The following is a 16,103-nucleotide window of genomic DNA, read 5'->3' on the forward strand; positions in this document are numbered from 1 at the left end:
CTCTTTTACCTATATTCTTGGTATAAATTTGACTTCTTAAATTCCTCCCATTTCTTCCACCTTTTTCAGAAAACCTCCATCTTATCCTCATCCATATGATAAAGTTCCTCCAATCTATATACCTGCTCCACCTTATCTACGCAATCATTTATTTTTGGTTCTTCCTGTTTCCTCCAATCAATCCCCTCGCTGCATTCCAATAATACATCAAGCCTGAGTTTTTATATTTTTTCAGAGATAGTTTAGTACCATAAAAAAGACAAATCTCTGGGTCCTTTGAAATATTAACTTCCATTATTTCCTGAATTAAGCGGACTATACCCCCCAATATTCTTGTTTTTTATCACACTCCCACCATATGTGAAACATTGTGCCTCTACCTCCACATCCATGCCAACACATAGGTGAATTATCTCCACTTATTCTATGCAATACTCGGTGTAATATACCATCTTGCCAACCATTTACAATTCATTTCCACATCTCTCATAATTAATTCCCGTGTATTAAACTATATATTTTCTTTTGCTTTTCCTCATCCATAATTACTCCTAAATCTCTTTCCCATTTCTCAATAAATGGGGGCTTTGTGACCGTGTTTAATCCTTTAAGGATCTTATACATTTTAGAAATCCCGTGTTTCCCATCACCCCGTGTGTCTAATAAGTGCTCCAAAGGATTCCAATCTTCTTTTGTTCTCATTGGCCCTGGAAGCTTCCCCACAAAGTGTTTCAGTTGAAAATAACGCCACTCATCCATTCTCACAAATAATTCACTCTTACTTTCCATTTCCCTATAAGAACATATTTCTTCCCCCACCGGCCTTTTTTAAGTATGCCCTTCTTTTTTATTATTATTCCCTCTTCATTTTCCCCTACGATACCCTGGGGATTAATATTATAAAGTTTATTATAATATTCTTTAAACACTTTTGCTATATCTTTGGTTGAGTGCACTAACTCTCCTTTACTATCCCTTTTTTTTTCTATATAGTTTCTAGATTTGTTTTTCCTCTGAGCTCATTAAATATTTTCCTTGTCTACCTCCCCATCTATATCTCTCACCTGTCATTTTGTTAAACACTCTCCTCTTATTTTCTTCTAGAAAACTATTTAATACTTCTCTTTTGTTTGATACCCTCTGCATAATCTCTTTTGTTACTCTATTTTTATGTATCTGCTCTAAGTCACTAAGTTCAGTAAGACGTGTTTATTTTTTCTCTTCTTTCTCTCTTCTTCTTTGCTCCTGTTGCTAATAAAATTCCTCTAATGTATACCTTATGAGCTTCCCACACCGTTGCCACAGACACTTCCTCAGAATCATTTTCCACAAAAAATTGCTCTATTTCCTTCTTGACTTTCTGATCTGTCTCCTGATTCTGAAGAAGTAACTCATTTAACCTCCATGTTTTCTCTCCTCTCAGCTCATTTCCCCATAATAATTGCATTGTGACAGGAGTATGATCAGAGATCGACTATATTTACTTTAACCACTGACTCAATAAGTCGATGGTCTAACAATATGTAATCCAGTCGCGAGTACATCTCGTGTGCATGAGAGTAAAACGTATAATCTTTATCCTTCATATGCATAATTATCCATATATCCACAAGTTGGCATTGGTGTATAATTTTTTTCAAGGATTTCAAAGATCTACTACCATCTCTTTCAACAGGAGAAGTCATACCCATCTGTGGATCCATACAAAAATTAAAGTCTCCTGCCACAATAAAATTTCCTTTTTTGAAATCCATTAATTTCCTCAGAATATTTTTTAGGAATATCTCAGGTTTCTTATTCGGGCAATATATATTTGCTTATGTACAATCTATTTCCTGTAATTTTCCTTTCAGGAACAGGAATCTCCCTTCCAGATCTACCAATCTCTCCTCTAATTTAAATCTTATATTTTTTGCAAAACCTATTGCCACACCCTTTGCTCGTTTAATTGGGGAATCTGCATAAAACTACATTGGATAATATCTGGACTGCAACTTCACATTTGTTTCTTGTGCTAGGTGTGTCTCTTGCAAAAAAAACACAGTCTATGCTGGATTTTTTTAAGAATTCTAAATTTCTTCCCGGGGCTATTTAATCCTCTAACATTATAGGTCATAAAATGAATCTCTTCCTTTCATCCTTTTCTCTCTCCTCCCCTCATCCTTCCTCTATCATCTCCTCTCTCTCCCTCTCTGCACCATATCTTCCCCTTCGTTCTCTAGGAAACCTCCAGACTGATATTCCTCCTTCAATCCCAAAGAGTCTTAGGCTGTCTACTTTCTCCTCATACTCTTCACCCCCCCACCCTTCCACCCTCCCCTTGGGGTGGAGCTCTAAGTATTTACACCTTGTCATGTTTACCCTCCCCCAGCGTTCCGCCTTAACCTCTTACAAGACCAGTATAAAGAAGAAGAAGAAAGAAAAAAAAACCCTCACCAGCCTCAGCTTCCCCCCTAAACTGTCTGCCACCTCTCAATCTCCCCATTCTTCCTCTCCTTCGCCTCCACTACCCACCCAGGAATATCTATATTCTACAGCTCAAGTCTCTCACAGAAGTCTTTCAGATCTTCGGGAAATTTTAATCTTGCAGAGCGTCCATCTTTCCACCCGATTAAACATGCTGGGAACCCCCAGCTATATCTAACATTCTGCTTCTTTATTTGTTCTACTAATGGTTTCAGGATTTTCTTTCTTAACAGTGTCTCTGCAGCAAGGTCCACGAAGATCTGTATATTTGTTTCTCCATACTTTATAGCGGCTCTACCTTTCATCCACATCCATATATCTTCTTTATGCCTATAATAATGGAATTGGACAATAACATCTCTTGGTTTTCCTTTTCTGCCCTCCTGATGTAATCTTCCTAGTCTGTTCACCCCATTGATTTTATAGGGTTCTGTAGTGGATCTGTCCATTATTGTGTTTAACATCTTATCAATTGATTCTTTCAAATCTTCTCCTTGTGAGATCTCAGGAAATCCTTGTATCCTTAGATTGCTTCTTCTGTTCCTATTTTCCTGGTCTTCTAATTTATACAACAGGTTTCTTTGATATTTTTTCTTTTCTTCCATTTGTTTTTCTAAAATATGTATCGCTTGGGCTTGTTTATTTATTTTTTCTTCCGTCTCCTCCACTCTGGACAGCACCTGCCCCACATCTTTGTGTAACTTCGCCATTTCTTGTTTCCTAGATTTTTCCAAACCCTTGACCATTTCTGCTATTTCTGACGTAGTTGGCAGGTGAGACTCTTGATTTACCAAATTGTCCAATGCCTCTGTTTTCTTGATATCTGCTTCTTCTAAATTTTGACTAAAATTAGACATTCCCAGGGATGATCTGGAGCTCTCACCACTGCAGTTTTCTATCACACTCTTTTCACATATTCCACTTTGTCTCGGGGGTCTGTTTATCTTGTCCAGGAATATATTTCCAAAAAAAAGTTCTCCTTTTATCTTTTAACTTGCCTTCTCTCCTCCTCTTCTCCTCCTTTTAACTTTTCCTTGTCTTCTTTCCTCCCTTCTCCCTCATTAACCCCCTGATGAAGACTTCAGTTCTTTTCAAATATCTTTCTTATTTCCCTCTTTATTTTTCGTCCGAATCAATTTTGTTTTTTTCATTCAAGACCCTCCATTATTTCTTTAAAGACCCCTATAAGCGGTCCCCACATCTGTATTCATCAACATTTGCTTCAATCTTAGTTTATACTCCTCTGCCACTCTCACGCATCCATTTTCCTCTTCTGGGGGGTGGCATCTGAAGATCTTGCCTACAGAGGGGTCCTTCTAATGGTCCTTCTAGTTCACTATATCCTCAACAGTAAGGTAGGGTTCTATCTTGTATCTCACTTCATTGCATCCAGCTCTTTCGGAAACCTCACAGGGAGATCGATCAATCCAGAGGGGAAGGGAGGGAGGGATCCATGCCGCTTGTCACTCCTTCTCCAGCTCCAGAAGCCGGTCGGCAGCTCTCTCCTCCCACAGCTCCTCTGCGGCCGATTACATGGCCATCCAGCGTGCTATGGGCTCCGGCTTCCCAGGACTCTCTCACTCCTCCTGTCCCTCAGCATCGGCCAGCTCCACCGCACCGCCAAGAACGCTAGGGTCTGCAGGAGCCAGCCCGAACACCGGAGCACCTCTCCAGCCAGTTCCGACAGCAAGTGAGTCCCCCTTGGTCAGCGGACGGAACGCAGGAAGAGCCTAGTGTCGGGAGATCCTGCCTCGATCTCCCGCTCGACACCATACTCAGGCTCCTCCCCCCGACTTCCCCATGTTTACTGTGTGCTTAGGATCGTTGTCATGTTGGAAGGTCAACCTTCGGCCCAGTCTGAAGTCCTGAGCGCTGTATACAAGGTTTTCATTGAGGATATCTCTGTACTTTGCCTCATTCATCTTTCCCTCAACCCTGACAGGTCTCCTAGTCCCTGCGGCTGAAAAAAACTCCCACAGCCTGATGCTTCCACCACCATGTTTCACTGTATAGATGGCATTGGACAGGTGATTAGCAGTACCTAGCTTCCTCCAGACATAGCATTTAGAATTGAGGGTAAACAGTTCAATCTTGGTTTCATCAGACCATAGAATTTGTTCCTCACTGTTTGAGAGTCCTTCAGGTGCTTTTATGCAAACTCCAAGTGGGCTTTGATGCGTTTTGCAATGGGGAGAGGCTTCCATCTACTATAGACACTCTTCCATAAAACCCAGATCGGTGGAGGGCTGCAGTGATGGTTGTCCTTCTGGATCTTTGTCCCATCTCCACACTAGATCTCAGGTGATCAGTCAGCATGACCATCGGGTTCTTGGTCACCCCTCTTACTAAGGCCCTTCTCTGATTGCTAGGTTTGGAAGAGTCCTGGTTGTGCCAAACTTCTTCCATTTGAGAATTATGTAGGCCACTATGCTTCTAGGAACCTTCAGTGCAGCAGAATTTTTTTGTAGCCTTCCCTAGATGTGGGCCTTGCAATAATCCTGTCTCTGAGTTCTGCTCGCAGTTCCTTTGACTGCATGACTTTTGCTCTGATACAGTATTTATTGTCAGCTGTGAGGCATGTTATAGAGAGGTGTGTGCCTTTCCAAATCCTGTCCAGTCAATTTATTTTACCACATGTGGACTTCAGTCAAGGTGTAGAAACATATCAGCAATGACCAAGAGAAATGGAAGGCACCTGAGCTAAATTTCAAGTGTTGTTGCAAAGGATCTGAAAACTTATGCCAATGTGATATTTCAGTTTTTCCTTTTTTCATACATTTGCAAACATTTAAAAAATTCTGTTTTCACTTTGTCATTATGGGGTAGTGAGTGTAGATTAATGAGAAAAATGAATTTAAACAATCGGGCTGCAATATAACAACATTGAAAAAAGTGAAGGGGGTCTAAATACTTTATGAATGCAATGTATGCTAGCTGCACAGTTATTATGCAGCAACCAGGTACTCCATTTGTTTCTAAAAGGAATCCCATTTGCCATTTTTAACCCCTTCCCATCCGTTTCAGCTTCCCTTTAACTCCTTCCTACCCGTCCTATTGTAGGATGATGGCCGAGTGGGATCCCTATTATCCTGGGAGGATATCATATGACATCCTCCCAGGATCCCGCCTCGCACGCACCCCACAGGCCATGGTCCGGCGCGATCGGTGACAGATCACTACACTGGCCCGCTGCCAGTGTCATGTGATCACTGTGACCAATCACAGCAGATCACATAACAGTTGTAGACAATGAAGGGCTTCATTCCATGCTATTCATTGCTTACAACTGTGCTGCTAGCTGTGTTTGGTCACAGTGGTCACATGTACAGACTGGGCCAATCACAGCTCATCTGTAGCATGTGATCAGTTGTGGCCAATCACAGCTGATCACAACAACTACTGAATGAATCGGCTTCATTCAGTAAAAATGCTTGCTTATACGAATGAAATTCCTTGGTATAAGCAATCATAAAGTGTAAAAAAATAAAAAATCCTGATCACTTGCTCAGAGTAGTTCAATGTTATTGGTAATATTGTATTGCTCTAGTCACAGGAGTAGAAAAAAAAACATAAATTTAAAAAAAAAAGTAATCAAAAATTTAAAAAGTTAACACAAATTTTAAATTTTTTTTTTCACATACTTTCGCCAGTGAGTCCCTGATCACCACCGCACCAGTTAATGATGGCGTTGTACTGCATTGGTGACAGTATGTAAAAAAAAACCTGAAATTTTTGTTAATTTCTTCATTTTCCACAAAATTATTTAAAAAAAAAATTACAACTTCAAAAAACTCTCCATGTCTCTTACTAAATATCTCAGAGGTCTCAGCAGTCATTTGGGGGAGTATTTGTGCTGTCCTGGCATTTTTGGGCCTCAAGAAATGAGGCTGTCAGTACATCAGGATTTATTGATTTTTAGATGTATACCATAGTTTGCGGACTCTATAACCTTTCTACCAAGTAAATATTAAACACTGATTTGGGTTATATTCACCATAGAAATGTAGCAGAATACATTTTTGCCTAAATTTGTGTGGAAAGATTATTTATTTGCAAAATTTAATAACAGAAACAAAGAAAAACGCATTTTATCAACATTTTTGGTCTTTTCATTCGTAGCACAAAAAATAAAAAAAAACAGTGGTGATTAAAGTGTTACTAAACCCAAGACCCTGCATTCACTATATCTGGTCTCCCACAGTACACAGAACATGAAAGTGCAATTATTTTAGTAAATATAAACTGCTAAATACGTTTTCTCATCAGCAGTTAGAGCAGTCTTGCGACTTCTATCTGTGTCCAGCCCACCACTAGCTAAAGCTTGTAGGAAGAATTTTCTTTCTGCTCTAGGAGGATGCAGAACCCCTGACCTCTGTCTGGACAGTGCTGATTGGCCCTTTGCTAACCACATTCACTCTCCCAAGAAAAAAAAAATCCTCTATAGCATTACACACCAAATTGAGCATGTGCATGCCTATGGTTCAGTGTGGAGATAAGAGGTGGTCGCTTGAAAAAGGGGAGGAACAGAGAAGAAAGGATCAAATGGCCTTTTTACACAATGCAGAGGATTAACCACTTAGATTCCACAGTGAGTATAACAAGCATGCTTTACTGCATATACAGACTGATTTTACTGTTGTGGGTTTAGTAACACTTTAAATACCACCAAAAGATATCTCTAGCATGACCGCGCAATTGTCATTCAAAGTGAAAGGTGAAAATTGGCCTGAGCAGGAAGGGGTAAAAGTGCCCGGTAGACAAGTGGTTAACTGAGCATGAAGGGTGGGAAGGTCTGCTTAATCATGTGACCACTGTGATTGGCTGTCACAGTGGTCACATGATCAGGAGCCAGTTCCCCTGGTTTCCCATCATCAGTCTTTGACAGCTCAGTCTCTGTGCTGGGAGTCTGCAGTGAGCACTTCCTCATGCTGCCCATAAACACATACAGAATGTATAGGATGTGAATGATAAAGGCAACCCTCATTGCTGCTGCACAGTTGTGGGTGGAAAGAGGTTAATGGCGAACAAAAGTTCAGATTGTGTCTGTGAGTTTAGGGTGTTTAATAACATTGCATTATCTGCTTGAGCTATTCTTCTATTTTGTATATGAGAAGGCTGTGTTTGATATTCATGCTATTTTAAGTCACTAAAACAGCTTTACTCATCTTTTAGCGCGTTCAGTGATTCATACAATTGTTAACTTTTTAGTAGCCTGAAGCACCATGTACTGTGAGACAGGAATGACTTGTGTTTCCATGGAAACAGTCATTGTGCCCAGTGTCTGCTGAGGTCTCAGTGCTGCATATTTTTAACCTTGTCTCAGCGGAGGTTTTGTATCTTTCTGCTGCTACATTATGTAGGGACATCCCATGCATGCAGCAACAATCGTTTTATATAATGGAGATGGGTGGGGATTATCACATTGGAAAATGATGAACTTGGGGACAGATCCGACGGTACTGTAAGGAACCATTGAGCTGTCTGTAGCCTAATAAGCTGGAACCCTTCCTTACAAACAACAGTGTGATGGTCATATTAATAAAATGTCTAGTATAAAATCAGTGTCAGTTCTGTGCAATCAGGAATTTGATAGCTAACATATAACACAATTTCATTTTTACAGTTCTGGTGGGTTCACATTGTTGCAGAGAAAAGCATTCCATTTTTCTTTGTGGGAAGTGATCACGCTAGGCAAGATTTGGGGGGCGTTGTCTTGCAGTTTTATAATGCAAAGCACAGCTTCCCTCCTTTTTTTTTCTTAAAGTGATACTAAACCGACAACAGTAAAATCAGTCTGTATATGCAGTAAAGCATGCTTGTTATACTCACTGTGGATCCTAAGGGGTTAATCCTCTGCATTGTGTAAAAAGGCTGTTTGATCCTGTCTTCCGTGTTCCTCTCCTTTTTCAAGTAACCACCTCTTATCTCCAGACTGAACCGTAGGCATGGACATGATCAGTTTGGTGTGTATTGCTAGAGAGTTTTTTTTTCTTGGAAGAGTGCATGTGATCAGCACAGGGCCAATCAGCACTGGTCAGACAGAGGTCAGGGATTTTGCATTCTCCTAGAGCAGAAAGAAAACTCCTCCTACAAGCTTTAGCTAGTGCTCTGCTGACCACTGATAGAATCCACAAGACTGCTCTGACTGCTGATGAGAAAACGTATTTAGTAGTTTATATTTACTAAAATAATTGTATTTCCATATTGTGTGTATTGTGGGAGACCAGATATAGTAAATGCAGGGTCCTGGGTTTAGTAACACTTTAACTTCAGAGGAATGTCACAAAGTAAAATTTCATTAATTTCTATGCTCCGCAAGTAAGGTGACACCAAGAGCTGCGCAGTGGTGCAGAAAAATGCAGACATGTTGGAGTTTTCAGCACCACTCCATCCTGCAGCTGAGATCTGTGTGTAAGTGTAAAAGGACAAACTGAAAACCTTTTCTTCTTTTGCAGAAAAACTCAGCTCTCTGCACAAGTGTGAATTGGCCCTTGGTGAATTTTTGCATTTCATAAGTACTCTCTTCCTACCCATACCTCTAAGTATATGAGAGATTTCTGTCCAGCAGCTGCATTGTCATGCAAGACAATTAAACAGGCCAGCTGTTGGTGTTCAGCAGGACATCAGTGTTCCTGTCATTGTGCCATGGCTCTTTACTCTACCATCAGGGTAATTAAAAATCGATGATTTAAAAAAAAAAACAGATTTTTTTTATTTAAATCGGATTTTTTTTTATAAAATGCTTTTGGAGAAAAAATCTATCTAAACATAGTTTTCTATTTAGGATACATTAATAATTTAGTTTATTCAGCATGAAATGGAGCTTAGTTATGTAACATGAGGCTGTATATTCTGCAATATTTACATTTTTGGAAAACTCATTCAATGAATCCAACTCTGCAAGCTGAGATAACATGCACTGTATTGATGCATTCACACAATTTCACAGTAACCATGAGAAAAAACATGAAATAAAAGAATTTGAGTAGTTCTCCAGCTATGAGTGATTGACCTATTAAACTAAAGTCGGTTCTGATATTGCTGTTTTACTAACTTGACAGTTTATTATTCTAAAAAGGAAACCTTCATTTGGTTTGCAAATATTAAAGATTCTAACTACCAGCAAGAATCGGATTCCTTACATTTAAAGAGCACCTGTCTTTTTAGATCCATCACAGCAGCACCTGTTAGCGGGCATCCACTTACATGCTGCCGCCACGTCCCTCACCTTGTGTCACTGCCGCATCATCAGCCTTCCCATTAAAGGGAATGGAACTGTCGGTGAGTCAACAGAGGGTCAGAGGAGGAGCCGCTGTAGGACAGAGATGATAGTTGCTCTTTAAAAATTATGATTTAAATCGAGCCTTTTCACTACTGATTTAAATCAAATCCACCCTGTCTACCATCATGGTGCAGTAGTACTCTTCCCCATTGTAATGCAATGCTAATAGCAGCCGTAGCTATCTGTGAATATTTGCACAACCAGTGATCACCTGCCATTAGCCTGCCATTAGAGACATGTGGTCCTGGCTGGACACACTCTGAGAGGATCCAGCCACAATCACCGCAGAAAGACACTGGTTGCATGTACAGACATTGATAGCTGCAGCTGCTGTTAACCTGTTGCATTGTATAGGCTGGGTGGCTGCAGCTCTTTGCACACCTGTCATTCATTTGAATTGGATGCCGTGCCCACGTTTCCGCACAATAAAGGTGCATGCGGTTTTCCTGCAGTACCGGCAATTGTGCTGCGGGCTGAGATGCGTGGGGTTCCATTCAGAATAAATGGCAGATATTAGTTGTATACACATAGACCAATGGTTCTCAGTCCTTTTGATATGTAACCTGTATGCTCATCCCATCTTTAGCCTGTAAGTACCCAGTGATCATTGTTTTTCCTCTTTTTATTATGGTTTTGTTTTAATGGCTCTGGCCACTCTTTTTATATGTCTGTGATTTGTACTTTATTTCATGCTGGGACAGGGGACAATACTTATGTCATACTTTTTCGAATGGCCTATATCTGGTTACAACTTGATTGCTCATTCAGAGCCCAGTGGTCGTGTGCAGAGATTTAGCTCCTGCACGACAGCTGGACTTTCAGGTACTAATGGCACCTTTCCCTGCAGCCCATAGCAGCGTGCGGTTCCTGGAACGGTGCTCGAGCTTATTGACACAGAACCTCTAACTTTGTAAATTGTATTGTTATCTCTGTCTGAGTATCTGTACTGTTTTATACAAAAAAAGAATGAATGGCAGCCCCACATGTCTTGTAAGGGGAACGCTATTCGGCTGCGGGTGTTTGCGGGAACAGATGCGATTCCTGCACCCACAAGCAGCCTGCATAGTAAGAACTGAGGGTCAGGGTTATAGAGAGAACAAATGACCAAATTAAAACTCAAACACCGCATTTCAGTTAAAAAATCAACAGGGTGAGTTGGTACCCTTCAAAATGGCCATAGCAGTTATGCAGGCCCTGGAAGTCAGAGCGGGAATCTCACCAACAGAGTCCCTCAGAGATGTGAGGAACTCTCTTATTTTCAGTCTTGCACAGTTGTTCAAGCCCCTCTGCTGGACTCATATTGCTTACTCTGATTTCCCAGCACATAGTGAGCTCCTCATAGTGTGCACTAGAAGCTGCAGGAAGTCAGACAAAGCCCAAATTATATCCTGGCTGTTGGACAACCAGCATCATCTAGCTCAGGGGTGCTCAACCTCAAACCAGGGAAGCACATGCCCACGCTCTGAGATGGTGGGTCAGCAAGCCCAGATCACAATCAATGAGTTGCCAACCCACCATCCCCGATCATCTGAGTGCATGGAGCTGGCGCTGATAGCAAAGGAAACAGGCTGCTGTGGAGGGAGCAGGAGCCGCATAAGTCAGTGCTTCCTCTGTAGCTCCTGTCCCAGGCGGAGTGATACCAAGTGCACTTCACCTTGGACCTTTCTAGTAGCCTGGAAAGCAATGCCAGCAGAAGCTAGAAGAGAAAAAGGTCATTGTATTAAACATCACATACACTGCACTTTTGCAATGGACATATCACCTATAAAAGAGTTAACAACTATTAGGCTAAGTTCACACCTATGCAGTTTGCGTTTGATCCGTTTCTGCATTTTGTTTTGCGTTGCATTTTTTGTTTTTGCACCTGCTCTTTTGACGTGTTTTTGATGCGTTTTGCATTTTTTTGTGCCAAAAACACATAAAAAACACAGCAAAAATGCACTACATGCTTTTTTGCAGCATTTCCATTGAAGTCTGTACAAGTCTGTAGACCCTTTCCAAAAACGCACCAGGTGAAAACGTGGAGATGTGAACATGTCCCATAGGAAATCAAGTTAAATGGACTGTAGTGCGTTTCTGCAAAACATAAAACGCTGCGGAAACCGCTTAGGTGTGAACCTAGGGTAAGTCTGTTTGCACACTGATCCGCAGGCGCAGCGCAATTCATCTGCAGCTTTCTTGCAGGTTAGCTGCACCAAGCCATAGACTTCTATTATATCCTGTGGGTTTGGAGCACCACACCTGCAAGATATAATAAAAGTCTGTGGTCTATACCTCGTACAGGCAGGCAGTTACACAATGACAGGAAAAATCAATGACCTACCTAAAGCTCTCAGTGGAACAGCGGAGAGGCTGCAGGAGTGGGAACATATTACATGTTCCACCCTAAAAACAGGTAACATGTTCCCAAAGATGAACTTATCCATTAGGCTTCAACTTTAAAAGGATAGAAGAATTTTCTGTAACATTTAGCAGGACAATGACTATATCCTATTACTATGCCCTCCTTTTATGAATAGAAGTAGATTTAGCTGTATTTGAATTGTGACTTATTGATTCTTTGTTTTATAGCCTGCAAGCAATATTTACATAAATACCCAGGAGATCAAGAGCTGCTGTGGGAAGTGGAAGGTGTAGGTCACTGGTTCCAAAGAACCCTTATTTCCCATATACTCAAGAGAGATACTGTAGGATTATCGGGTAAGTTATGTAAGTAGTGTATCAATTACATTTATGATTTATCGTTACTATAAACTTTATTCGAAGCTCTCATGACCTTTTCTGTATTATCACAATTAATGTGGAATGCGATACTGTCATTTCTCAAAAATTATAAGTTAGTTGGTGTTTTATATAGTCAGCAATAACAGGTTAGGAAAAAATCTATTTGCTCTTAGGGCAAGGAGATTGATTATTTAATTTTCAGCAATCAACAGTGGGCTTCTGCACAGTTACTTGGCCCTGTGCATTATATTAATTAAATAGTAGGGGATGCTTGGAACAGACTTCCAGCAGAGGTTGTGAGTTAATCAACTGCTAGTGGCTAAGGCAGGCCATAGATGATCCAATTTTCTTTCCTCCCATCATGGGGGGAGTCTCTCCCAGCGCTATTGTGTTCTGCTGGTGGGGGAGGGGGGAGCCTTCCCTGATTGCAGAATACAATGATTACTGCTAGCAGCTACAGGTATGGAGGGGCACTCATTACCTGTCAAATGGAAGTACATAGTCCTGTGTAAGCTTTGGCTGTGGCAATTTGTTGCTTATACAAGACATTTCTTCATTTCCAGGAGCTGATATGAGTGGCAAGAGTGAAAGGAAGATAAGTATACACTGCTGGGGATAGCTATGAATAGATATATAGTAACTTAAAGTGTACCTATTGTTTGCCCTATGTGGGAAAAGCAACAGGTTCACTTTAATAAGGCCATAGAGTACTATACAATGGTCAGGTTGTATTCCATCTTTCTAAATACCTCTTGTTTTAGCATGAATACTTTTGATCATTTAACATGCAGAGAAAAACATCATGTTAGCGATGTGCTCTAAAACTGGTACCTGAGAAAACTGTGCCTTTTGCAGAACTTATTTTTATTTAAATGCAGCCTATAGTTGCCTAAGGTCCTTGGATGATGCATGACAGTCTACAGCCAATTCTGCGTGTGTATGTGTTTAAAATACTGCCGCCATTAGCCATGGTACCATTCATTTCTGTAACCTAAACCAGGTGTACATACCTATTCCATTAATATTGCTGTAGATTATATTATCCTGTAGATTCCATACAGTTCAGACTGTCCTGCCCTAAACCTCTGAATTTATATTCCTGAATCATTTTAGCTAACCCAAAAGCAAGGTAGTAAAATGTTCACAGGTTATCAGATACAAGGTGGAAAAGCTTCCAAGTTTATAACATTCTTTAGCTTAACCACCTTCCGCCCGCCCTATAGTACAATGACGGGCGCAAAGTGGTTCTCTCGTTCCGATAGGACGTCATATGATGTCCTATCATTCTCACTGCGCAGGTGCGGCTCAGGGAGCGTGCAGCGCAGCGATCACCGGTGCACTGTGTCCCTCGGACACAGCGGATCACGGAAAGAGCCGAAGTTGTGGGCTCGGTCATGTGATCAGCTGTGTCCAATCACAGCTGATCACATGTAAACACGGAAATGCCGGTTATCAGCATTTCTCTGCTCTCGAGCTGTCACGCTGACAGCTCCAGATAAGAGGAGAGCCGGTAATCGGCTTTACACAGAGGGGACATGTACACTGATCATCAGGGCACTGATGATCAGTGTGCCCTGATGATCAGTGTGGCCCCAGAAGTGCCACCTGTCAGTGCCCATCAGTGCCACATCAATGCCACATATCAGTGCATACCAGTGCACATCAATGCCACATATCAGTGCCCATCTGAGCTGCCTTTCAGGGTCACCCATCAGTGCCAGTCAGTGCCACCTATCAATGCCAATCAGTGCCACCTATCAGTGCCAGTCAGTGTCGCCTATCAGTGCACATCAGTGCCAGTCAGTGCCGCCTAACAGTGCCAATCAGTGCCAGTCAGTGCCGCCTATCAGTGCCGCCTATCAGTGCCATATATCAGTGTCATGTATCAGTGCTGCCTTTCAGTGCCCATCAGTGATGCCTGTCAATGCCCATCAGTGCAACCTACCAGTGCCTCCTCATCAGTGCCACCTATCAGTGCCCATTACTGCAGCCTCATTAGCGCACATCAGTGAAGGAGAAAAATCACTTATTTACAAAATTGTATAACAAAAACTAAGAAAACTTTTTTTTTTTTTCAAAATTTTCAGTGGTTTTTGGTTTGTTTAGGAAAAAAAAAAATCCCAGAGGTGATTAAATACCACCAAAAGAAAGCTCTATCTGTCACAAAAAAATGATAAAAATTACATATGGGTACAGTGTTGCATGACCGCGCAATTGTCATTCAAAGTGTGACAGCGCTGAAAGCTGGAAATTGGCCTGGGCAGGAAGGGGGTATAAGTGCCCTGTAGGCTAGTGGTTAAAGGATGTTTTTTTGTCCCTGAACAGATGTTTCGTTGTTAATTGGATGACTTATTTGTACAGTCCACACTGGCTGTTGATCCCTTTCTAGGACACCAGCAGCCCCATACCAACCCACCACCTCCACTGCCACCACCATGCCTATCACAGTGGGCAGGGCAACTATTTGCTACCAATACTCAACTTCCCTTGCTGCTTTTTTTTACCTGAGTTAGCAATTTAATACCATGAGGCCAGCAATAGCCAGGTAACATGCATTATGAGAGAGAGCCATCAGTGGAAATGTTCTTATTGCTTTCATGACAGTGCATAGCAGCACACAGTGCTAGGATTGTTCTGGTTATGTGCAGTAATCTTTATTGTATGTATGTAACAGTCCCAGATCCAGAAACTGCCAAACAAGAGCTGATCTCTCAGTGTACAGAAAAGTCCTCATCTGAGCCTCCTGCAGAATCTCAGCCTCAGAATACCCAACAATCAGATCCTGAATGGGCAGAAACTGAAAAAAGAGAAGATACTAAGGAAACACAGGTAGGACTATGGGATTACAATACTTTTATGGTTTGGTTTATCTTCTACATGTAATACTTTTCAGTCAATCAGTGTTGTGATCAAAGTACATAGAGTTAAAACCTATGCCTTATCACTTCACCTACTCCAATAGTATGTGCCTGGAGAATCACAACCAGTTCCACATCTAGAAAGCCTTGATTGAGCAAGTGCTACAATACAACTGACCTATGGCTGTTACTAGAACCTCCTATATACAGTAGATAAACACTCACCAGCCACTTTATTAGGTACACCTTGCTACACTGGGTTGGACCCTCTTTTGCCTTCAGAACTGCCTTAATTCTTTGTGGCATCAAAGGTGTTGGAAACATTCCTCAGAGATTTTTGTCCATATTGACATCACTGCAAATTTGTTGGCTGCACATCCATGATGCAAATCTCACGTTCCACCACATCCCAAAGGTGCTCTATTGGATTGAGATCTGGTGACTGTGGTAATAAAGGGATGGACGTGGTCAGCAATAGTACTCAGGTACTCAGTACTCAGGTAGGCCATGGCATTTAAATGATGCTCAGTTTTTATTCTTATTCCCGCAGACCTAATTCTGTTTTTTCTGTTTTGGAATTAATTATTGTTACTGTCTTTGCTGACAGCTTTTGCCTTGCTATATAGATTTTATAAAACCTCAATAAATACAGATTGACCATAAACGATGCTCAGTTGGTACTAATTGGCCCAAAGTATGCCAAGAAAATATCTCCCACACCATTACACCACCAGCATGAACCATTGATACAAGGCAGGACAGATCCATGCTTT

At 41.3% G+C, this 16,103-nt stretch overlaps 1 protein-coding gene across 4 annotated transcripts in view; it reads left to right on the forward strand.

Moving 5' to 3' along the window:
- Window positions 1-16,103, forward strand: part of FAM169A (family with sequence similarity 169 member A) — an 88,229-nt gene that overhangs the window by 54,504 nt on the left and 17,622 nt on the right. For 3 of the 4 annotated variants that reach the window (XM_089686159.1, XM_089686160.1, XM_089686162.1), the window contains 2 exons: window positions 12,320-12,457; window positions 15,147-15,301. In XM_089686159.1, coding sequence (XP_089542285.1) covers window positions 12,320-12,457; window positions 15,147-15,301 — 293 coding nt within the window. The remainder of the gene's footprint in view (window positions 1-12,319; window positions 12,458-15,146; window positions 15,302-16,103) is intronic. The other variant, XM_089686161.1, reaches the window with a different exon arrangement.

Source organism: Staurois parvus, unplaced genomic scaffold, assembly GCF_062004578.1.
Source record: "Staurois parvus isolate SC_StPar_1 unplaced genomic scaffold, SC_StPar_1.0 ptg000392l, whole genome shotgun sequence".
Classification (NCBI taxonomy): Eukaryota; Metazoa; Chordata; class Amphibia; order Anura; family Ranidae; genus Staurois; species Staurois parvus.